General features: G+C 41.8%; 1 protein-coding gene across 1 annotated transcript in view; it reads left to right on the forward strand.

Moving 5' to 3' along the window:
- Positions 1 to 22,091, forward strand: part of Mtcl1 (microtubule crosslinking factor 1) — a 132,977-nt gene that overhangs the window by 92,896 nt on the left and 17,990 nt on the right. Inside the window, exons 8-10 of the mRNA XM_042699201.1 lie at positions 2,035 to 2,232; positions 13,075 to 13,242; positions 19,572 to 19,826. Coding sequence (XP_042555135.1) covers positions 2,035 to 2,232; positions 13,075 to 13,242; positions 19,572 to 19,826 — 621 coding nt within the window. The remainder of the gene's footprint in view (positions 1 to 2,034; positions 2,233 to 13,074; positions 13,243 to 19,571; positions 19,827 to 22,091) is intronic.

The raw sequence follows: 22,091 nt of genomic DNA on the forward strand, positions 1-22,091 counted from the left end.
TCTGTGTTGCTGCAGCCTCTGGGCTCTCATAGTTAGTTGACTGCAATTAACAATATACTTTTTAATGTGGGAAAACCAGATGACTCTTTTAAGATAATGACCATCGTCAAAACAAAATGTATAATTAATTAATTTGAATAAATTTAGTGATTAAATGCAAAAACAGCTGGGTTTCAATGTTTGCCCTCTTTCCCATTTTAGTTCATGTTCCCAGATATTAGAGCCCAAGACAACTATATTTTTTTGTGTGTGTGCATGTTGGTCCTATGGCTTGAACTTAGGGCCTGGGCACTATGCCTGAACTTTTATTATGCTCAAAGCTAGCACTCTACCACTTAGACCATACCTCTATTTCCATGTTTTTGATGATAAATTGGAGGTAAGAGTCTCTCAGACTTTTCCTGCCCAGGATGGCTTCTAACCTAAATCCTTAGATCTCAGCTTTTGGAAGTAGCTAGAATTATAGGCATGAGCCACTGGTACACAGCTTTATAACATTTTGTTTTATTTTGTCCTATTGGGGATGGAGCCCTGGGCTTCATGCTTGCTGGGTACTACTTGAGCTACATCCCCCAGTCCTTCAGTTTTTTCTTTTGTTTTTGACAATTTGTGTGTGTCTGTGTGTGCATGCGTGTATGTATATGTTTTACTTTTGCCCAAATTCTAAAGTCTCCTGACTCTGCCTCCTGAGTTGCTGGGATTATGTGTGTACCACCACATCCAGTTTTATAAGGATCTCACAGAGTTAATTTGTCACTTCTGGAACTCATGTATCTTTTCCCCATCATATCTCAATTCCTAGATCCATAAATAGCCACAGGACAGAGCTTTTTGCTTTGTGATTGGTTTATTGCTGAAGTGAAGGTAGAGTGACCTCTATCTCCATAGGCTTTGCTTTCTGGTGAGCATAGGCTGGAGCTACTAGGCTGTATGTTGAGTGCAACAACACCTGGGCTACTTGCTCAGCTACTTCAAAGCACTGAGCTCCCAAAGGCCTTTTGTCTGTTTTCCACTCTAGTGAACAGAATAAGTAAGTTTTAGTAATACTATGAATAATGATTCTCTTTCTTCAAGGTGAATAAAGTCTTTAAAAATTGATTCAAATGGCCTTCAAGGATCCATAGAAAATTATCGTTAAGCAAATCTTATAAATAATTGATTGTAGGGCTTTCTGTTGATCTCTCCTATTTCTAAAACTATAGCTAATTTTTTTTTTTACAATAGTCAGACTATAGAATCACTCTAATTACTCATGGATGGATGAGTGGATAAATATAATGTGCTATATATACATATGAGTATTATTCAGCTTTGCAAATAAGAAAAAATTTCTGTCATGTGCAACAATATAATTAAATCTGAAGAGCATTATACTAAATGAAATAAGACAGATGCAGAAACATAGGTATAGCATAATTGCATTTTTATATGAATCCAAAAACTTCAAACTTGTAGAACCAGAGTAGAATGGTGGTTACCAGGGCTTTGACAGTTGGAAAAGTGAGTAACTGTTGGTCTAGGTGTATAAAGTTGCAGTTATGTAGTATAGATAAGTCTAGAGATTAAATTGATAATGCCATTATAATTGGCAATGTACTGTTGGGTCTTGAAATTTGCTTTGAAGGTAGATTCTGAGTGTTCTCATGTCACACAAAAAAGGTAGTAAGTGACAGAATTGAAAAGGAAACCCTATAACTGTAAGCAATACCCATTTACGAGAAGTAAAGTTTCTTACTTGTTTTTCTAATAAATCAAGCGCCCATCCTATGCTATCTAAAAGGACAACATACCAATGAATGAAATGACAACATTGAGCATTTTTAGGGAGAAGACTGAAGGAAAAGATTTGATAATCCATATGGTTACCCTCAAACAATAAAAATTAGGCTACTTGTAGACAGCTCCAAGTGCTAAGGAAGCTTAAGTGGGTAGATTGCCTGGGCCCAGGCCCTGATGCCAGTTGGTGCAAAAATTTGGCCTACAGTGAGAAAAGGCCTATGCAAAGCTGTGTTTATCATATATTGCTGGTTTCAGAGTGAACATCCAGAGACCTTCCCTGGGCTTGGTGAACTAGGAGTCCAGGGGGGTCACCAGGTGGAAAGACCAGCCCGAGATGATGGTGACCAAGGCTGTGGCTTTCCAGTAGGGGAGCATTCCCTACATACCCCTGTGCAGACTGGTGACCATGGACCCCGGCTGCAGACTTTGGATGGAGGACCACTCAACAAGCAGGTGGGTGCTTAGATTTAAGCCCATCATTTTGTGCATATGGGGAGAGGAGGCTCCTTGGCCATGTTTGTATAGTCTTACTCCATATATTGGTGTTCCCAATCACAGAAAATCCTTTACGTGACTCTGACTATCTGTGGCTTTTTGTGAGGCTGAATTTTCGCAAGAAATCATGTCATTCAACCTTTTCTTTAAAAAAAAAAAAATGATGGTGCTGGGTCTTGAACTCAGTGTGGGCACTGTCCCTTAGATTTTTCATTCAAGGCTGACACGCTACTACTAAAACCATACTTCTGGCTTTTGCATGATTAATTAGAGATTAGAATCTAATGGACTTTTCTACCTGTATTGGCTTTGAGCCATGATCTTCAGATCTCAGCCTCCTGAGTAGCTAGAGTTACAGTTATGAGCCACGAGCACTGGACTTATTTGGCCTTTTAGTCTTACTATATCAAGTCCATGATGTGGTTTGGCTTTGTACATACAACTAAGGACCTTAGTAAGAGCAGATCCATTGAGTTGTCCACTCCCTCCCTTGATCCAGCATATATATGTCAGGAGGAAAAAATAAATATTGAGAACCATTTGTGAAAGTTAATGGTTGACTGTTCTTCCAAGAAGAGAAAATTTTACTGCAATGTTCTTATCACAGCAAGAAAAAGGACTTGCAGAGCATTTGTGTTGATGTTTAGCTCAACAGCCATTGCCAACATCAATGATTTGATAACATCATTTTAAGAAAGAAATATCAGGTAGTTTTTATTTAAATCCCCAATATAAAGTATTTCAGGTCTTTTTGGCTATTTGAATCATAATATCCCAAATAAAAATATTTGATGACACCTTGGAAACATTAAAGTCTATGTAGAAAAGTAGAATTTCAATGTTACTAAGTAATTATTATTGTCCCCAAGCACCCTAGAAATAGACTCTGGTTATTAATAAACCAAAATATGATAACGTGTGTGTGTGTGTGTGTGTGTGTGTGTGTGTGTGTGTGTGTGTGTGTGTGTGCTCATGCCTGTGTGTGCCTGTCAGTCATAAGGCTTGAACTAAAGGTGTGGGTACTGTCCTTAGCTTTTTCTCTCAAGGCTAATACTGTAACACTTGAACCACAGCTCTACTTCGAGCTTGTTAATTGGAGATGAGTGTCCCAGATTTATCTGCCTGAGCTGGTTATGAACCATAATCCTCAGATCTCAGCCTCCTGAGTAGCTAGGATTACAGATATAAGCCAACAACTCCAAGCTCTTTGGGGTGTTTTTGTTTTGCATTTTAATATAAAATGTCTGCTAAAGTAGATTTGTAGAATTGAGATCCCAAGAGATACCTTGTAATAGAGCTTTCTTGCAGCCAGATTTCTGAGTCCCTTCTGAGCCTGCTTTGCTTCTCAGAGGGAACTCCTGCAATGAAGCCTGACTTCCCCTACCTCTGGGTTGCCTGTGAGCTGGGGTGAAGATGTAAGCCAGCTGGACACTGGGTGAGACCCTGGCCTTGGAGTCACAGGCATGCAAAAGCACTGTGTGCCAGACTCCACAGCTGCTAGTCCTCTCCCACCCAGCCCCTCTGCCCAGAGCTTTGTGCGTGGGTCATGTGATAGAAGATTGTCATCAGGATTTTGGCTCTGATCCAGATGAGGAAGAGTAGCAGTATTCACAGTGCAGGCTAAGAGGATAATTGAGATTTCTCTCAACGGCCTTCCTTCCATATATAGATCAAATATTTACATGAAACAGCAACTCTCTGCCTATACCACCCCTTTCCTTACCCTGAATGATGTCACTTAGGAAGGAGCTTATACTGTCAAAGAAGACTTTACTCACAACCATTAGGAAGTGTGTCCATGGGGAGATTTTAGATCACGGAATAAGATTTCCGGCAGTGTGATCTAGTTAGAAACCAAAACATTACTAATAATGTTTTCAAAGCTGGCAGTTCCTTTTTTGTATGTGTGCCAGTACTGCAGCTAGAATTCGGGGCCTAAGTGCTGCCCTTTAGCTTTTTTGTTCAAGGCTGGTGCTCTACCACTTGAGCCATGCTTTACTTCTGGTTTGTTTGTTGTTGTTTTTTGTTAATCGGAAATAAATCACACAGACTTTCTTTCTCCAACTGGCTTTGAACTGAGATCCTCAAATCTTGGCCTTCAGAATAGTCAGGATTATAGGTGTGAGTCAGCAGCACCTAGCCGAAATTTGGTAATTTATCATTATTGGTATTGTTATTTTTGCCAGTCCTTGGGCTTTAATTTAAGGTCTAAGCACTGTGCCTGAGCAGCTTTTGCTCAAGGCTATCACTCTACCACTAAGCCACATTCCCAGCCCTATTATTTTTAAGAGATGTTCCCATTCAATCTTCTAAAATATCTGTGTTTAGCTGTGATGGTTTTTACTCAGACATCAACCTGCTGCATGGTGGGTGTTTCCCATATATGCACCCCAGTGCTTTGGAAAAGGGAAAAAAATGTAACAAATCTAATTTTCCAGACAGCAGTCATGGAAAATGTTACTCTGAGGATGGAAACTAATGTAAAGTCACTCTACTGTAACCTCACTCTCAGGATAGCTTAATGTTATCTCCCTTTGCCTTCTGCTCCTTCTGATGCTGATTATTAGTGATTACCCTTAAAAATAGGGACAAACATGTGGGTTTCTGCTCCACACAGGCTGTGGTAGAATGAGCTGACACAGTAGAGGCCTGATTCTGATCAGGCCTGCCTTTCCCTGGATCCACCCATCCACAGCACTGACAGTCGATCTCTGTGCACAATGCATTGCGGCTGAGGACAGAAGATTAATGAGTTCTACTGTATGCAACAGCTGCTTCACTGAGAGTGAACATTCTCCATTAGAAGCTTTGAGTCTGTGAGTGGCACGGGTATTAGCCTGCAAGCCTGGAAGCCAGAGCCAGTGCACATGCCTCAGAGAGTTGCTGTGCAAAACCCCGGGCCTTTTCAGAAGCCCTGAGAACCTCACAGAGCCATAAACAGCATGGGAAATGTGGCCAAACTGCTTTCCCAAGGATAATGAACAAGTAGCAAAATTTCTCAGGCCTCGATCTTTGATTTGTGTCATATTGCACATTCTTATAGCTGGTAGATGACAACACTTACTATGTCCAGCAAGGTTTAGAAAATAATGACATGTAACCACCCACCTCAGGAACAAATTAGGGAAAAAAAGCAAGTTGATAAACGTTTGAAAAAGGTTACCTGTTTCCTAATCTTTAGTTGCAAGGTCTCTGTCTCCAGGCAGTGATTAAGCTGTGCACAGTATGCACTATCAGTTTGTCTGTAAGAGCAGAGGCCTGGCCTGGTGCCAGTGGCTCATACCTGCAATCCTATTTACTCTGGAGTTTGGGATCTGAAGATCACATTTTTTAAGCCAGCCCAGGCAAGAAAGCCCATGAGACTTTCCAATTAATCACCAAAAAGCCAGAAGTAGAGCTATGGTTTAAGTGGTAGAGTGCTAGCCTTGAGAGGAAAAAGCTAAGTGAAAACACTCAGGTCCCGAGTTCAAGCCCCAGTACAAGGAAAAAAGAAAAGAAAAGAAACAAAAAGAACAGAGGCCGAAAGCTAGTTGCAGTCCTTGCAGAGCTCCATGCTCACTGCTTTGTAGGCATCTGAGGCATTCCTAAGACTGTTTATACGCTCCATTGTTAGTACTTCCAGAACCAGCAAGTCTTCTGGGCATCAAAATAATTAATTTAGAGGCAACCTACGCTCTTATTTGGGGATGTGCCATAATTTATACTCCTTACTATAATAGCCATATGTCAATGTGGAGAACCTAACCAAGTTCCTAATGAGCTCTCTATACATCTTTAAGGTATCACCTATTGCTGCTCACTAAAGTGTCTGACTAGGTCTAGTCTCAAGCCTGAGTGGAAGTAGAGACCTTTGTCCCTGGTCCACAGCTCAGCTGTGGTGTGAAGGCCTTGGGGTCTGCTCTAAAAGTCAGCCTCCTTTCAGCTAATGAGCCTTTTGTTTTCTGTTCTTCCTGGACTTTGGTTCTCTCTAGTACTCACAATATGGCTTTCAGTCTATCTAGGCCAAGGGGAAAAAACTTCCACAAATAGCAACTATTACAGAAGAAGCTAGTAGGTCAAAACTATGACCCATCTTGGCTGTGTGTGTCTGTGTGTCTGGGTCTGTGTGTGTGGACCAGTAGTTGAACTCAGGGCCTCTAGCTCTCTCTGTTGGCTTTTTTGCCCAATGCTGGTGCTCTATCACTCAAGCCACAACTCTGCTTTTGGCTTTTTGCTGGTGAATTGGTGATATGAGCCTCATGGACTTTTCTGCCTGGGCTAACTTCAGACTTTGATCCTAAGATCTCAGTGTTCTTAGTAACTGGGGTTACAGGTAGGAACCACTAGTATCCCAGCTTATTATTTTTTTTTTTAATGAGTAAACTTCCTTTGTAACTGGGTGTGGTAGTGCAGTACAGTGCCAGTGGAGACAGGAGGATCGAAGTTCTAGGCCAGCATGGGCTCCCTTCTATTGTGAAAGCAAGCAAATAAGCAAGCTCCCTTCTTGAGCCTTTGTAGCTTTTATACTTTAGTTGTGTGTGTTACACTGTGGTTTATTCATGAGACTGTAGCTTTACAACCTCACTTAAGAGACTCACTATTCTCAAACTACAAGAAACCAGACCAGAGCTTGAGATCATGAAACATTCATCTTGGCTGTGATTTGTCTCTCTTGTTTCCATTACTGTGAAAACAGTACACACGTCAGTAAAAATTCATATGCATCCAAGGGTACCTAAGGACTGTCTGTCCACTCTCCTTTCCAGAGCTCATCAGTCAACATTTTACACCTTCCTTTCACAGATGATAACAAAGATCTAAACTGTGCAGTGATTTCTTTCATCCATTTTCATCAGATCTGTCCTGATTACTTAAGCCTGGGAGCTGATAACTATTTATAATTGTTATCAGATATTAAATATATTTAGCATATGCTAAAAACGTTTGACATTAGTGTTTCATACACCTGTATTTATTATGAGGAGCTCTTGTGAAATTGTGAAGTCTGCAGGCATAGAATCCACATGGCTGGAATGCCCAAGCACCTTCTTGGAGGGAAAGGAAGGGTGGGGGAAAGACAAATGATTCTATATTACAGTAAATGCATCTGTCCTTCCATTTCAGATTATACTTTGGAGCTTCAATAGTTCACTCTTGTATCTGCAGGGAGATAGTGATTTTAGTAAGGAGTCTTCAAATTAATCTGAACATGGCAGTAGTAGTAAGAATGATGAATAGCTTCTTTATACAAATGTTACAGGATGTGCCGATGTAGCATTTCTGGCTGATCTCCCAATAAAGGGCTTCTCCCTGGATTCCTGTGGGTACAGGATGTGCCTTTGAGTGTTGCATCATGCCCCCCTCCTATATGTATCATCTAGGAACTACACATGCCAAGATTGGGGGTTAGGATCAGGTCATCTGGCCTCATGGTTTACTTGCCTCTGTGGAATAGCCTAAATAAATAGGAGGTAGAGGTCATCACCTCTATTTTGTGACTGGCTTTTTGTGGGTTAGCCTATAGTGACAAGTCAGTATATCCATTTTACCTTCAGATTAAACCTGACATCAAAGTTCATGGCTCTAAGGCAAGTTGAAAGGAAGAGAGAGGATGATAGTTTCACAGTTTTATAGAGTTATGATTTCACTTGATGCATATATTGCAGAAATTTTGAAAAATAGGTACTAGAATTGTATTTCAAACATCTTGGTATATTACCTTATACATAACTTCCTTTTTGTTTCCTATGAACAATACTTATATTTATTTTATTCATTATTTATTCATTATTGTAGACTTGCAGAGCACCTGGATTACAGGAAGATACAACCTTGAACCTGTTATAAAGTGTGACACATTATAGCAGTCAAACTCCTGATCTTGATTTTAGGATTATTTTAAGCCTCACCCAAGAGAGATGAGCTACAAATGGCTGAAATACCCTTCAATGGAGGAAGAAGAAATTACAAAGCCATTTTATTCCTTGACCTTGATAGAAACCCAGTCCGCAGATCTCTAAGGAGATTGACAGCCAGATTTTTGTGTTAAAGCTGACCTATACTTAAATCAACAACCCAAAGGTAGCATATCTAGACCTTTAGCTTGAAAGGTTCAGAAAACTGCATAAAAATGACATTCTGTATAAGAATCTAAGTGGGCCAGAGTCCTAATTTGATCCTAGACTTGATTTGGGGCATCTTTACCCAGAATCTCGCTCTGCAAGGGGCACCAGGAAGAAGTGTGTGTGGGAGAGAGTGGAAGAGAGAGGGAGAGAGAGAAAGAGAGAGAGATAGATAGAGAGAGAGAGAGAGATTGTAGACTTTCTTTCAGCTTTCTCATTGTTACTATTCCATGATAAAGGAGACCATATTAGTTTCTCACACATTAAATGCTTTTCTAAGTCGAATTTAAAAGAGAAAATTTGGCAAGGTATAATATTTGGGAGGGTGAATTTTTCTGGCTTGATTTGTCTGGCCTTAATGGGGGGCAGACTTGTGATCCTGGCTCCTTTTTCCTTAATGAGACCCTGGCTGTTAAGATGTTCTAAACTGCAATTCTTCATCTGTGAAATATGGAAAATAAATGAATGCACCCAGGATTGATGTGATATAGAAGTAAGGTCATAGAGGTGAAAAACTTAGCATCTCTATGCCCATAGGAAGCAGTTAATAGTAGTAATTACCATTACTGGTTTTATGTGGATGCATAAAAATCATATAGAAGAATCTTGCTTATTTATGGCTGTGGTGCATTCATAGCAGAAGCTGCCCTGGCACCCTGCATGCCACATACTGATCCCAGGCCACTATGAGAACCAGTACCAGTAGCATCCATTTTCTGAGCCTCTCTTTTCCTTTGACCAATTTCATCCCCAAATAACCCAGTCTTCACTGAATGCATTTTGTAATGTGTTCAATGAAGATTAGTATCATCCTTGGGCCATAGAACAGTATGCTGCTTGCTCTGACCCAAATGGGCATAAAAACATTAGGACTTAATTTTATTGAATTTGATAGCTGATAATGCCAAAAAGAACTTGATTTGTCTCCAGAAAAGCCAAATTTTCAATCTGCAGAAGGACTATCAAGTTCTGATTCTAATCTTATTAGTAGTCAGGTGGCAGAGGAGCTGAGAAAAGCAGACGGAGACCATATGAAACTTGAAATTCATAGAAAGTTGTTGGTTAGGTCTGGGAAGGCGGCTCAGTGGTAGAGTGCTTGCCTTGCATGCCTGAGGCCCTGGATTCAGTTCCTCAGCCCCACATAAGCAGAAAAAGCTGGAAGTGGCACTGTGGCTCAAGTGGTAGAGTGCTAGCCTTGAGCTGAAGAGCCCAGGGACAGCGCCCAGGCCCAGAGTTCAGGCACCATGACTAGCAAGAAAGAAAGAAAGAAAGGAAGAAAGAAAGAAAGGAAGAAAGAAAGGAAGAAAGAAAGAAAGAAAGAAAGAAAGAAAGAAAGAAAGAAAGAAAGAAAGAAAGAAAGAAAGAAAGAAAGAAAGAAAGAAAGAAAGAAAGAAAGAAAGGAAAGAAAGAAAGGAAGAAAGGAAGGAAGGAAGGAAGGAAGGAAGGAAGGAAGGAAGGAAGGAAGGGAGGGAAAGAGATTGGTTACATGTAAGAACCTATTTATGGTTCTCCATTTTCTCTTCAGTAAAAATTAGATAGTGGCTCCAAAGATAGGATCAAAATTATTATTGCTATTTCATGCTTAAAATTCTTTTGACACAGCCAGGCGCTGGTGGCTCACGACTGTAATCCTAGCTACTCAGGAGGCTGAGATATAAGGATTGCAGTTCAAAGCCAACCTGGGCAGGAAAGTCTGTGAGACTCTTAGCTCCAATTAACCACCAGAAAACTGGAAGTGGAGCTGTGGCTCAAAGTGGTAGAGTGCTAGTCTTGAGCAATAGAGCCCAGGGACAGTGCCCAGGCCCTGAATTAAGCCTCATAACTGACATAAATAAAAATAAATAAAATTTATTTGATGCAAAAATAAATTTTTTAAATGTAAAAGTACAAGGATGAAAATACTAAATGAATTATGAATCTATCATAAACTATGTAATTTCCAACACAGTTCATGGAAAGGTATGTAATTCTTTCTTTCTCCCTCTTTTTCTCTGTTTCTTGAGTCTGGCCTCTTAATCTTCCTGCTTCAGTGCCCCCAGTATTAAGAACACATGCATATAGCACCACACCCAACTCTGAAGATGTATAGTTCTGAAAAGATTGTTCTGACACCTTCTCTCACTCTAATGTACTTGTATAATTTATTATTTTTTTACACTTACATGACTTTTAGGTGTTTTTGGTATAGAGTTTTGAAAATCTGCTTTGCATTAATTGCTGCTTTAGTTCATGAGCCTATAGTAGTAACTTATTTATACTCAGATACTTATAGAGTATTGCTGGATTTTTTTCTATGTTAAATGAATTAAATGTTGTGTGTGTGTGTGTGTGCACATGTGTGTGTGCATGCGTGTCAGTATTGGGGCTTGAACTTAGACTTGGGCACTGTCCCTGAGCTTTTTTGGTCAATGTTAGCACTCTATCACTTGAGCCATACCTCTACTTCTGGCTTTTTGGTGGTTAATTGGAGATTAGAATCTCATAGACTTTCCTACTTATGCTGGCTTCGAACCACGGCCCTTATATTTCAGCCTCCTGAATAGCTAGAATTACAGATGAGAGACACCAGTGTCTAGCCTGAATTATAAACTCTTAATGCCTTTTGCTCCATATAAATTTTGGGGTTGCTTCTTCTATTTCTAAAGTAATGAGGTTGGAATATTGATAGGTATTGCATTGAATTTGTAGATAGCCTTTGGCAATATTGCCATTTTCATGATGTTAATCCTCCCAATCCAGGAGCATGGGAGGTTTTTCCACTTCCTTAGTTCTGCTTTAATTTCCTTTTTCAGGTTTTTAACGTTTTCATCATAGAGGTTCTTCACTTCTTTAGTTAACTCCTAGGTATTTTATTTTATTTTTTTTTTTTATTTTTTTGTTGGTCGTGGGGCTTGAACTCTGGGCCTGGGCGCTGTCCTTCAGCTCTTCAGCTCAAGGCGAGCACTCTACCACTTGAGCTACAGCGCCACTTCCGGTTTTCTGTTGGTTTATTGGAGATAGGAGTCTTGCAGTCTTTCCTGCCCGGGCTGGCTTTAAACCGTGATCCTCAGATCTCAGCCTCCTGAGTAGCTAGGATTATAGGTGTGAGCCACCAGCGCCCGGCGGTATTTTATTTTTTGTAGGGCTATTACAAAAGGAGTTGATTACCTTTTTACCAAAATTGGTATTCAAGGTGAGGAAAATCCAAGAGCAATAATGCTAACCCACTCCACTACTGTAGCTGATCCTGTAACTTCTTGGTTCCATTATGGAGACATCTATAGAGTTTTTAGTTAATCTGCTCATATTAAATATGTTTTTTGATTCAGCTGTATTGTATCTAACTGTATATCAGTACATCTTAAATTCTCCTATCTACATTTAACCTTCTCTATTAATTTTGTAGATTAGATAGATGGCTTGAGAGGCAGAACGGAAGCGTGAAGTCTTGAGTGTGCATAACCTGAACACAGATCCCACACCTGGAGACCTGTGCACTTGCTGCATGGGGCACTGTGTCAGCTGAGCACAGAGGCTGCTGTCTAAGTGTGGGCTCTGTCTCTGAGGTGGAGCTTATCTACATCCAGAAAGACATAGTTTCCATTCCTCCTCTTGCTTTAGTGAACCAAACAGGAATACCCCCAAATCCTGGATTTGCTTTGGTGCCTTCTGTCTAATTAGGAGGGAAGGACTATTATGTCCAGTATTATCAAGAAAGTGTGTGGCTAAGTCATTTGGACTTACTGATATAGTGCTTATGCTGGCGCCATGGTCAGATAGAAATCAGGGTTTCAAAAGGCTAGGCAGGGTTTAAAAAGTCTAACATCTTTTATGTGAAGAACAAACAGATGTTTAGTAAAAACCTATTCTCCATGTGTTGATCTGAGGTAAGGATTGTGTTCAATCTCATGTGAAGATGGGCCAGGCCTGGTTCCCCCAAGCAGAAATAGTGGAGGAGCTGGGGCAGGAACAAGATGAACAAGCAGAACTGGTTTTTATACATGAGGGTAGTGAGGAGGACTGAGACACAGAAAGGTTGAGGACAGGCAACTAATCTCAGGGGAACCATAAGCAAGCCTGCATGAGCAAGTTAAGCATTTCACCTTAGGTTTTAATTATAAATCATTATTTCCCATACCTTCCTAGTAACCACAGTTAGAGTATGACCACCTATGTTTATGAAGTCACTAGGCCTTCAAGAACTCCCTTCTAGTTCAATAGCTGACACCAGAGTGGCAGCGTATATGGAGATGTGTGTTATGTGTCTTGTCTTACCTGAAGCCCCATGACAGAGCACCTGACCCAATTCAGAGCTCTGTGTGAAGTGGGGTTGATCATCCTGGCAGCCTGGCTTCAGGGACTCCTTGTGGCCTACAGTTTCCTTGCTTCTGCTCCTCCAGAACCCCAGTACCTCTGATGCAGACATCTTCAGCGTGGGCCCAACTCCAGACTCAGAACACAGCTGCCCTTTGCCCAGGGACAGCCTTCCCTTAGCCTTCTTGCTGATCCAGCTGGTCCTTCATTTCAGCCCCAGGAGTCCCCTGGTCAGCAGTGGGATCCTCCTGCTCTCACCAATGTCAGATGCTAGATTGTCTTGTATGCTCTATCTGGGAATCTAGGAAGAGGCCCAAAGCACTAGCTGATTGCCAGAGCCTTTCCCTTTCCTGCTTAGTGGATCCTTATGGGAGAGGTAATGGGGCCTATCTCCTTGTTCCTAAAGGTGGTGGAGAACCAGCAACTATTCAGTGCCCTCAAGGCTTTGCTGGAGGACTTCCGCTCAGAGCTGCGGGAGGATGAACATGCGAGGCTACGGCTACAGCAGCAGTATGCCAGCGACAAGGCTGCCTGGGATGTGGAGTGGGCCGTACTCAAGTGCCGCCTGGAACAGGTACCTGCCTCATTCATCACCATGATATCTCGGCTGTCAAGGGTCAGGAAGACATTTCTCCACTGTGGCTCTGGTCCAGTGACAAGGACAAGAGCGACTCATTAAAGGCCCAACCTTCTCAGGACCCTCATGTTCTCTAGGTCTGAAATATGCCCCCACCAGCCAGCATTTAATATCCCATTATTTGTCCTTTCTGCACTAACCAAGGGTATAGGGATCCCTGTCAAAAGAATGGTGGTCTGATGTCATGCTGACATCACCATGCTGATGTCATCGGCTGAGCTAAAAGAAATTCTAAATAGGAGAAAGCCAGAGCAAACTGGCTCCATGATCTCTGCAAAGGGGGATACATACTGTCCTTTAGAATTTCCAAAGTACCGAAAAGAGCCTGTCGACCTTCCATTGCATGCCCCAGATACCTCTTCAACTTCGCTCCTTTTAGTTCTAGGGAAATGAGACCCAGAAGAGGCATCTTGCATCAGGTCTCAGAGCTATTTGGTGCTGGGGTAGGAGGAGAGCCAGGTGACTAGCATCCCCAGGCTACAATCTAGGCAGCCATGTTAGGACCAGACTAAGAAACAGTCAGTGCTAAGATTTTCTTTCCTGGAAAGCCTTCCTTCAGTTTGCTGCTCCAGGTGCTTCCAGAACCTTGATCCTGTGTGTCTGACCATCTACTTTCTAGGGCCTGTTTTGAGGCGAACACTAAAGTAGTTGATTTTATATAAATTGTCTTGGTCATGAAAGAAAAAGGAGAAATCTTCTAAGTGGCTTTAATAAAAGATCAAAGGGCCTGTCATGTCCAAAGAAAGTAGTTCTTCTAGTATACATTTGTACACATGCACTGCCACCTGGCCCAGGTACTACTAATCCACCTGCATTGTTCTCAGGTACCATTAGTCTACCCACATTGTCAGTGCCTTCAGGTACTATTTTACCTATATTGCCACCAGGCCCCAGTAACATTGGTGTTGGGCTGGATCAAGGAACACAATCTTCTAAGCCAAGTCCATCCAGTGATGGATGGAATTGTACCTGCTGTGGCTCTTGCCTACTGCCTGCCAAGAGATTCTTACCAGATGCTCTGTTTATCTTAGTACACAGCTTGCGGAGTCAGCTGTGGAGGAGGAATAAGTAAGGATGCTCTCTGATGAGCTTAAGCCTATTTAAAAATATGTGTACAAGGGGAGGAGTGAAGCTAAATAAGACATAAGTGTAGCTAAAGAAGGGAGATACAATCTTTGAATCTATCCAGTTTCAAAACATTTCATCTTTGTTTTAGAGACACCTGGTATCTACCTCCATGGTTGCTACAAGTAAAGGCTCCAAGACAGAGTCACTATACAGCAAGAAACACAGCCAGGACTCCAAACCTAGACCCCAGATAGTACCAGGGCAAGTTCATCTTCTGCCCAAATTATTCAGGGACTTTCTTTAATATGTGCAGTCTGGGAAGCAATGACACCCATTTGTACTCATTCCATCTTAATCCTCTTCTCCTTAAATGCAAAACAGAAATTTGATTGTTTCTCTCAGTGGAGCCCCTATTACATCATTTCCTAAATCTCTGATTCTTTCAGCTGATTTTTAAATCAGACCTCATTCTACATACTGAGGATCCCGCAATCAGCAAGAAGTTCCTTGAAAGGGGTCTCAGTACCATGGGAGACCCAGACCAGAGCTGTCATTTTTAGTGCAGAAAATGCCCACAGCTTGTTCACAGGCCCATGGGGGAATTGGAGCAAGTCACATGCTTCAGCTTGATGGCTGAGGTGGGTTAGGTGAAAGTCAGCCAAGCATGGATCTCAAAGGATGGATAGGAGGGAAGAATATTTTTGATGAAAGGGAGAAAGGAAGAAAGAAAGAAAGAAGGGAGGGAGAGAAGAAAGGGAAAGAAAGGAAGGAAGGAAGGAAAAGAAAGGATACCATGTATACAAGAGCATGACTCATTTGAGGAACTTGAGGAAAGACAAGTTTTGAAAAATTTGATACTGTAATCTCAATTTTACATGCAAGTAGATGTCCTTCTCTGTAAGGTGATTTTGGCTTTAAGGTAGACGATAATTAGGAACGATCAGAATTGAATGGATTAACCTGGATAGATTAATGCATTGGTTACTAGATTAATAGATTGAATTCAAGGAGCTCTGAACTAAAGTAGAAAGAAGCTGACCACCTGTATCCCTAGCTACTCAGGACACTGAGATCTGAGGTTTGAAGACAACCTAGGCAGAAAAGTCCCTAATATTCTTATTTCTAATTAACTACCAAAAAGCTGAGAAGCTGTGGCCCAAGTAGTAGAATGCCCATCTTGAGCAAAGAAGCTAAATCTAAGGAACAGGTTCCAGGCCCAGATTCAAGCCCTAGTACCAGCACCTCCCCCCACCCCCCCAAAAAAAAAAGTCATTTCTTTCTTTTTTTCTCCCCACCCCTCACTCCCTGTGGTGTTAGATTGAACTCAGGGTCTTGTGCATACTAAGCTCACTCTCTACCTCTGACCCTGTAGCACCTCCTTACTCAGTCTTTATGTCCACTAAACCTTCATATATCTCAATTATACGTGTAGACAAGTCCCATAGAACGCACACATCTTTCCATTTCTCAATGCAATGTTGATGGATATTCCGGAATTAAGACTGAGGAGACTTTTGCTTCCTTGAACTGCCCAAGGGGTCCATTGCACAGGTCTGGGACCCTGGATTGCAGAGAAAAGACGTCCACAGCTTCTTGAAAGGCTCTTGCAGTGGGATAAGTGAGAGTAGTATTGACCCTGGAAATGGCGAGGATCTGAGTCAAACACCAGAAGGCAGAAGCAGGGCCTGCTGACCTGTGAAAGTAGTTGTGGAGTGGAAAGTAACTGGCATGGCTGGCTCAGATCTGTAGTGCAAGTGCCTGGCAGATGGTGCCACCTGCCAAGACAGAAATAAGGGGGAGAGGGTGGTTGGGCTAGAAAGGAAAGGAGCTAAATTTGTGGTTTCTGTCAATAGAGAACTGGAATGTAGAGAGCTTGGCTGAAGACATATGTACAGTCTTGTGTTGCTAAACAATAGGGACATGTGCTGTTAAACTTGTGATTAGGAGATACTGTCTTTATATGAAATCAGAGAGTGTATTTCTACAAACTGAAATGGCTAGTGTTTGTTAGGCAGAACAACCTTTTGGGAGCACCATCATGTCGTGGTCCGTCATTGATGGGGACATCTTTATGCAGCACACGGCTGGCCTGAATGAGAACACTGAGGTGGTGGTAAATCCAGAGCTGTGAGTAGAATCTCCCAAGATTAGGCATAGAATAAGAAGAGTTCGGAAGTGGCACTGTGGCTCAAGTGGTAGAGCGCTAGCCTTGAGCTGAAGAGCTGAGGAACAGCTCTCAGGCCAAGGGTTCAGGCCCAACGACCAACAACAACAACAACAACAAAAAAGAGTTCGATGAGGGAACTTGAAATATCTTATTTTCAAGAAACTGATAGAGGAAGAAAAGATTGAAAGGGACAACCAGAGAAATGAGTGGAAATGGAAGAGCAAATGTCTCAGAAGCCAAAGGGAGCAAGAAACTACCAAATTCCAGGAAAATGTCAATATATCAAGTGCTCTTGAGAAATTAGGGTGGACAAGGTTAACAAGTTTTGCTGGACTCCATAATTAGGAAATGACTGGAAACACTGACAACACTTCTCCCTGGGCAGGGGTGGGGGATGAGACTGATGTAAATTGCTGCATGCTATAAAGATGTGAGCTTAACTGTAGAAGAAAGGAAGAGAGAAGAAAGACACTAAGTGAAAGGGTTGGGGTCATGGGGGTGGGCTGTGTTGTTTTTAGAAGTCAGAGGACCCTTTGAGGAAGCAGCAGTAGTGGACTTCAAGCAGAGACCAGCACAGCAATGCAATGTAGGGGTGCTGATACGGAGGAATTTGTAGGTAGAACAAGGAGTCAACTTCACTGTCTCTGTGACTCTGCCTTACAAGGGTGCTCTGGTGCCAGGGATCAGGTCAACTACTTGAGAAGACACCTAAGAGGAAGAAACGAGTTGCAAGAAAGCATCTCGTTGTGTGAGATTTTCCACAGATTCTCCATTTTCCACTGAGGACAGCAATGCATATTTCTCCTGATTTTGTTTCTGTGTTCTCTTTCTACTTAAGAAAAAGTCTTATTTTCCCCAAATATACATTTTATAACCAGTTGAGCAAGAAGCAACCCATTGGTTCTGCTCTTCACCTCCATCTGTTACTATCCCAGCCTGGAGAATTTACCTGCTACCCAGCCCCAGGCTCTTCTCTCTGATTCTTCTTCGGTTCAAGGGGCAGAACAATGACTGCCCACTTCCATTATAGAGGTTCTGTTTGGTATTAATTTTCTTCCCACATGTCTCTCGTAGAAGACAACTATCTGTCTAACCAAGCAAATCCTAAGCTACCTGATACAGCAGACAGGCTTTCTGAATAATACTATTCTGGCCTCCAATTTGAATAACTGGTTTCAAAACAGTTAAAAGTATCTGTCATGGATAATGAGCTAAGAATAGTTTTTGAATTACTCCTTTTAAGAATGTTAATTGAACTCCATATATGAATAGTGAGGAAGGTAATATAATTTGGAGACCATTTACAGTCGCAGTTAAAACTCACCTAGTTTCTAGTGCCAACTCTTGTTACTAACTGATCATGTTCATAAGCAAGTGCCTTAAGCACTCTGAGTGCACATTTCTTTATCAATGAATTGGGAATAAGATCTGTACCTAAAGGATTGCTGTAGAAACTAAATGGAAAAAATTATACAAAAGGTCTTTCTTTGGAAATTGTTAAACCAAAATATTTTAAACTTCTGCACTTAAATAAATACAAGAGGCTGCTTATCAGAATGAATAAACAGGCACAGAGAGTAGACTATCATTGGATAATATCATTGGGTGGTATCATACAGTGGTTGCTGTAGGTTTTCCTTGGAGTTATTACTGTAGTTGACTTTGCATACTGAGTGAGGACCATACAGCCGTACATTGCTGTTGTTCCCATCCTCTGTATCTTTGCTGTTTTTACTTCTGCATATTCTGTGAGCACGCACTATATCACAACAAGTTTTTCTCTAGACAGTAGAGTTTGAAATCAATTAAAAAAGAAAATAGTTTTTTTGTTATTGTTTTTGTTGTTCTATTGCTCCTTTTTTTTTGGGAGGGGTGGTAAATCAGTGTCTGTTGGTCTCATTCCTTCTATCTGAAAAAGCTCCTTTATCATGGAATTAAAGTGGAGGTCTGCTGGCAATACGGTTTTTTTTTAAAAGATATTTGTTGGAAAACATTTTTCCTTTTTTTTTTTTTTTTTTAGTCAGTCATGGGGGCTGAACTCTGGGCCTGGGCACTGTCCCTCAGCTCTACAGCTCAAGGCTAGCGCTCTACCACTTGAGCCACAGCACCACTTCCATTTTTTTCTGCTTATGTGGTGCTGAGGAATTGAACCTAGGGCCTCATGCATGCAAGGCAAGCGCTCTACCACGGAGCCACCTTCCCAGCCCCTTTTTCCTTTATTTTTGTAATGTGTTATCTCTAGGCACAGCTTCTATCAAGTTTGACTTATTTTTGCGCTTTAAAGATGGTACTCTATCCATCTTCTGACCTGATAATCCCTGGTGAGAAGTCTTTAGTGTTCTAATCTTTGGGGAGATGAGACGGTGTAGACACCGTTCTAGGAAAAGAGCACGTAGAAAAAAAGGAAGCTGCCGCTCTGTGTTCTTGTTGCATCAGGATGTTTCTTTCATGGGCATCCAGAAGAAGGGGGAGAAGCACTAGAATTGATAGTGTTGGAGACTTAAACACCTATGCTGTAATACTAGTGCCTTTCTGGGTAATGTGCCTTTTTTCTTTTTTTTGGTAAGATTTTCTCTTTTGCTTTTTACCAGTTTGGATGAATAACATATGAAGATTTGTTTTGTTTAGTATTTATCCTCTGGGGTATTCAACAAGTACTGAGGACTATTAGGTTCTATTGCTGTTCCATCTTCCATGCCCAGTTTCATGTACAGCTATGATATAGGGACATCCTTGATACCTGCCCTCAAGGGTCTGCCCAGACACACAGAGGAGACAGTTGAGCCTGGCATGGAGAACCAAGAAGCTGGTCATGGGAAGCTCTTGGGCTCGCTGCTCAACATTCTGTGAGACACTCTGTGTTGGATATTCTTAATTTAGACTTATAAAAAAAATTTCTTTGTCTATGTGCTTGGTCCAATCTTGGTGGAAGTGTACTTCCAGGAATCCGATGCCAATGTCCTGTTTTTCTTTGTCTTCTCTAATGCTGGATTTGTCAGGAAGGAGTTCCTAAGTCTTCTCTCTTTGACAGCTGGAAGAGAAGACTGAGAAAAGCTTGGGGGAGCTCGATGTTCCCGCTGAGGGCAAAGGGGCCCTGAAGACAGAGAGAGAGGTGCACCAGAAGCTCCTGGCTGATAGCCACGGCCTGGTCATGGACCTGCGCTGGCAGATCCACCACAGAGAGAAGAACTGGAACCGTGAGAAGGTGGAACTCCTTGAGCGTCTGGACAGGGAGCGACAGGAATGGGAGCAGCAGAAGAAAGACCTCCTGTGGAGGATAGAGCAGGTAAGCATGAGAGTCCAGGCAGCATGCAGATGCTCAGTGGCTCCCGGGGGGGTGGGGGAGGGAGCCAAGAACTTAGAACGAAAGGAAATCAGCTGTTCAGTAGTCCTTCATACATCAGAATATCTCATGGCATACAGATGACGAGGGGACTTCATGTTAAAGACCTTCCACTTATGGCATGGCATTTCATTGCAAAGTTTGTGTACTTGCAGGGAATTGGGAGAAACTTTTTAAAGGAATTTGAAGACTAAACTCAAAAGATGAGGTTATTTCAGGTCATATTCAGAAATTTCTGCCAAAAAGCAAACTAACATTTCAGTTTGCCACTGAAGACTTGGTCACAGTGACTGCTCCAGCTTGAATAGAATTCTTGTCATTAGTGAAGAAATTGCTAAATTAAGTCAGAAGTTGCTGTGTGCTACTGACTGCACCTGCTGTGGGTATTGCTGTGCTGCAATTAGATAAGACCATAGTCAAGGGAGATAGCTGGTAGTTCATCGTCGTCAGCTAAATAAATGATTCAGAAACTCAGATGAATATGCGGAAAAGAGGGGGAGTTGTTTTTCTACTACCCAGATAATCATCCTCTGCATTGCATCCGACTTAGACCAGCTTGCATAACTGAGCTAAGACAGCTTGCTTGTGTTCCTGAATGGCATACAGATTTGATTTCCACATTACACTGATGAAGACTTGGAATTCCTTCCTTGGCTGGATTTTTCTTTTTCTTTTCCTTTTTTAACCTAGCGTTCAATTTCTTTATTGCAGCCTGTCACACACATTCACAAGCACTCAAAAAGATGCATTAATCAATAAGAAACAGAGATCAGGAAAAATAACTTCATTGCTCCATTATAAATCCTACCTGATTTATGAAGGAGTTGTTGAACATGTGCTCTGTTATCCAGTCATGGTGCCTGTTATATAAGAACAGTGACACGGGTGGGCAATGGTGTTAGAGAGAGGAAGAAGGAAAAGACCTGCAGCCTCTGGCACAGAATCCATTGAGAGGAAGAAAAGGAGCAGAGCTCTTCCTCAATTAGATCACCTATATGGGTGAGTCACCTTGCTAACATTTGATATGGCCCCACTTAAAAATTCCTCAGATACTATCAGGAGGTGAGTCGGCACTTCCTGTTTGGCTTGGAAATGCAGCTCTGTGAAGAGCTTAAATCCTGTGCATCTGTGCCAGTTGAACGAGTCAGAGTTAGGTGGGCGCCTGGTGCCCGTGGCTCACTCCTATAATCCTAGCTACTAAGGAGGCTGAGATCTGAAGATCATGGTTCAAAGCCAGGCCAGGCAGAAAGTCTGTGAGACTCTTATCTCCAATAAAAACCACTAGAAAACTGGAAGTGGTGTTGTGGCTCAAGTGGTGGAGCACTTGCCATGAGCTGAAGAGCTAAGGGATAGGGCCCAAGCCCAGAGTTCAAACCCCGTGACCGACAAAAAAAAACAGAGGTGGGAATTTTAGAGCTAAAAGTAACATCAATTTGTACAAAATTGGTCACCAGTATATTATACCTACCTTGAATTTTCCACTGTCTCAGTAGTCCCAGGCAGCGTGGTAGCAGGGACTTTCCTGCTTGGCCTCTGCCAAGAAAGATCCCTCACTTCCTATGTCCCTCATGTACCCCAGTGGGATCATCATGTTCCCTGCTGTGGCCTTTTGATTGTCCCATTTGCCTGTGAGCCATAGTGGCTTGTTTATTTTGTCACAGACTTCATTCACTTGAAAGACACACATTAGTGTAAGTTAATATTCAATGTGGGGGGAGTGAGAAATTTCTAGCAGAGGATAAATTCGTAAGCCACATTTGAATGGCATTCACTTTTGAAGTCAGAGGAGTCACCTTCTCATTTTGGAAAGTTAAGATTGGTCAGACCCAGGACCTGTTTCCTGGTCATCAGTGTGGTAGCAGTTCTCCCATAGGAGCCGCCCCAGGGCTGACCTGGAGCAGCGTGGGTCACAGCACAGGAGAAACGTGCTCCCTGTACCTATGAGGTGCACCTTTAAAAAAGGTGTTCCCTTTAGAAAAGGATTCTTTATTTTTGTTAACAATGAGCAGTGCTGCAGACATGAAATTTGGCTTTCAAAAAGAGGTAGATTCTAAGACATCCTATAATCCACATTATAAATATCAAGATTTAATAAGAAAAATATTTGAATTACTTTTTTTTAAAAAAGAGGTACAGTCTTTTCCTCCAAATACCCAAGTTTTGTGTGTGTGTGTGTGTGTGTGTGTGCACACGCACACACACACTGAT

Source organism: Dipodomys spectabilis, unplaced genomic scaffold (assembly GCF_019054845.1).
Source record: "Dipodomys spectabilis isolate Male_0828 unplaced genomic scaffold, ASM1905484v1 ptg000235l, whole genome shotgun sequence".
Classification (NCBI taxonomy): domain Eukaryota; kingdom Metazoa; phylum Chordata; class Mammalia; order Rodentia; family Heteromyidae; genus Dipodomys; species Dipodomys spectabilis.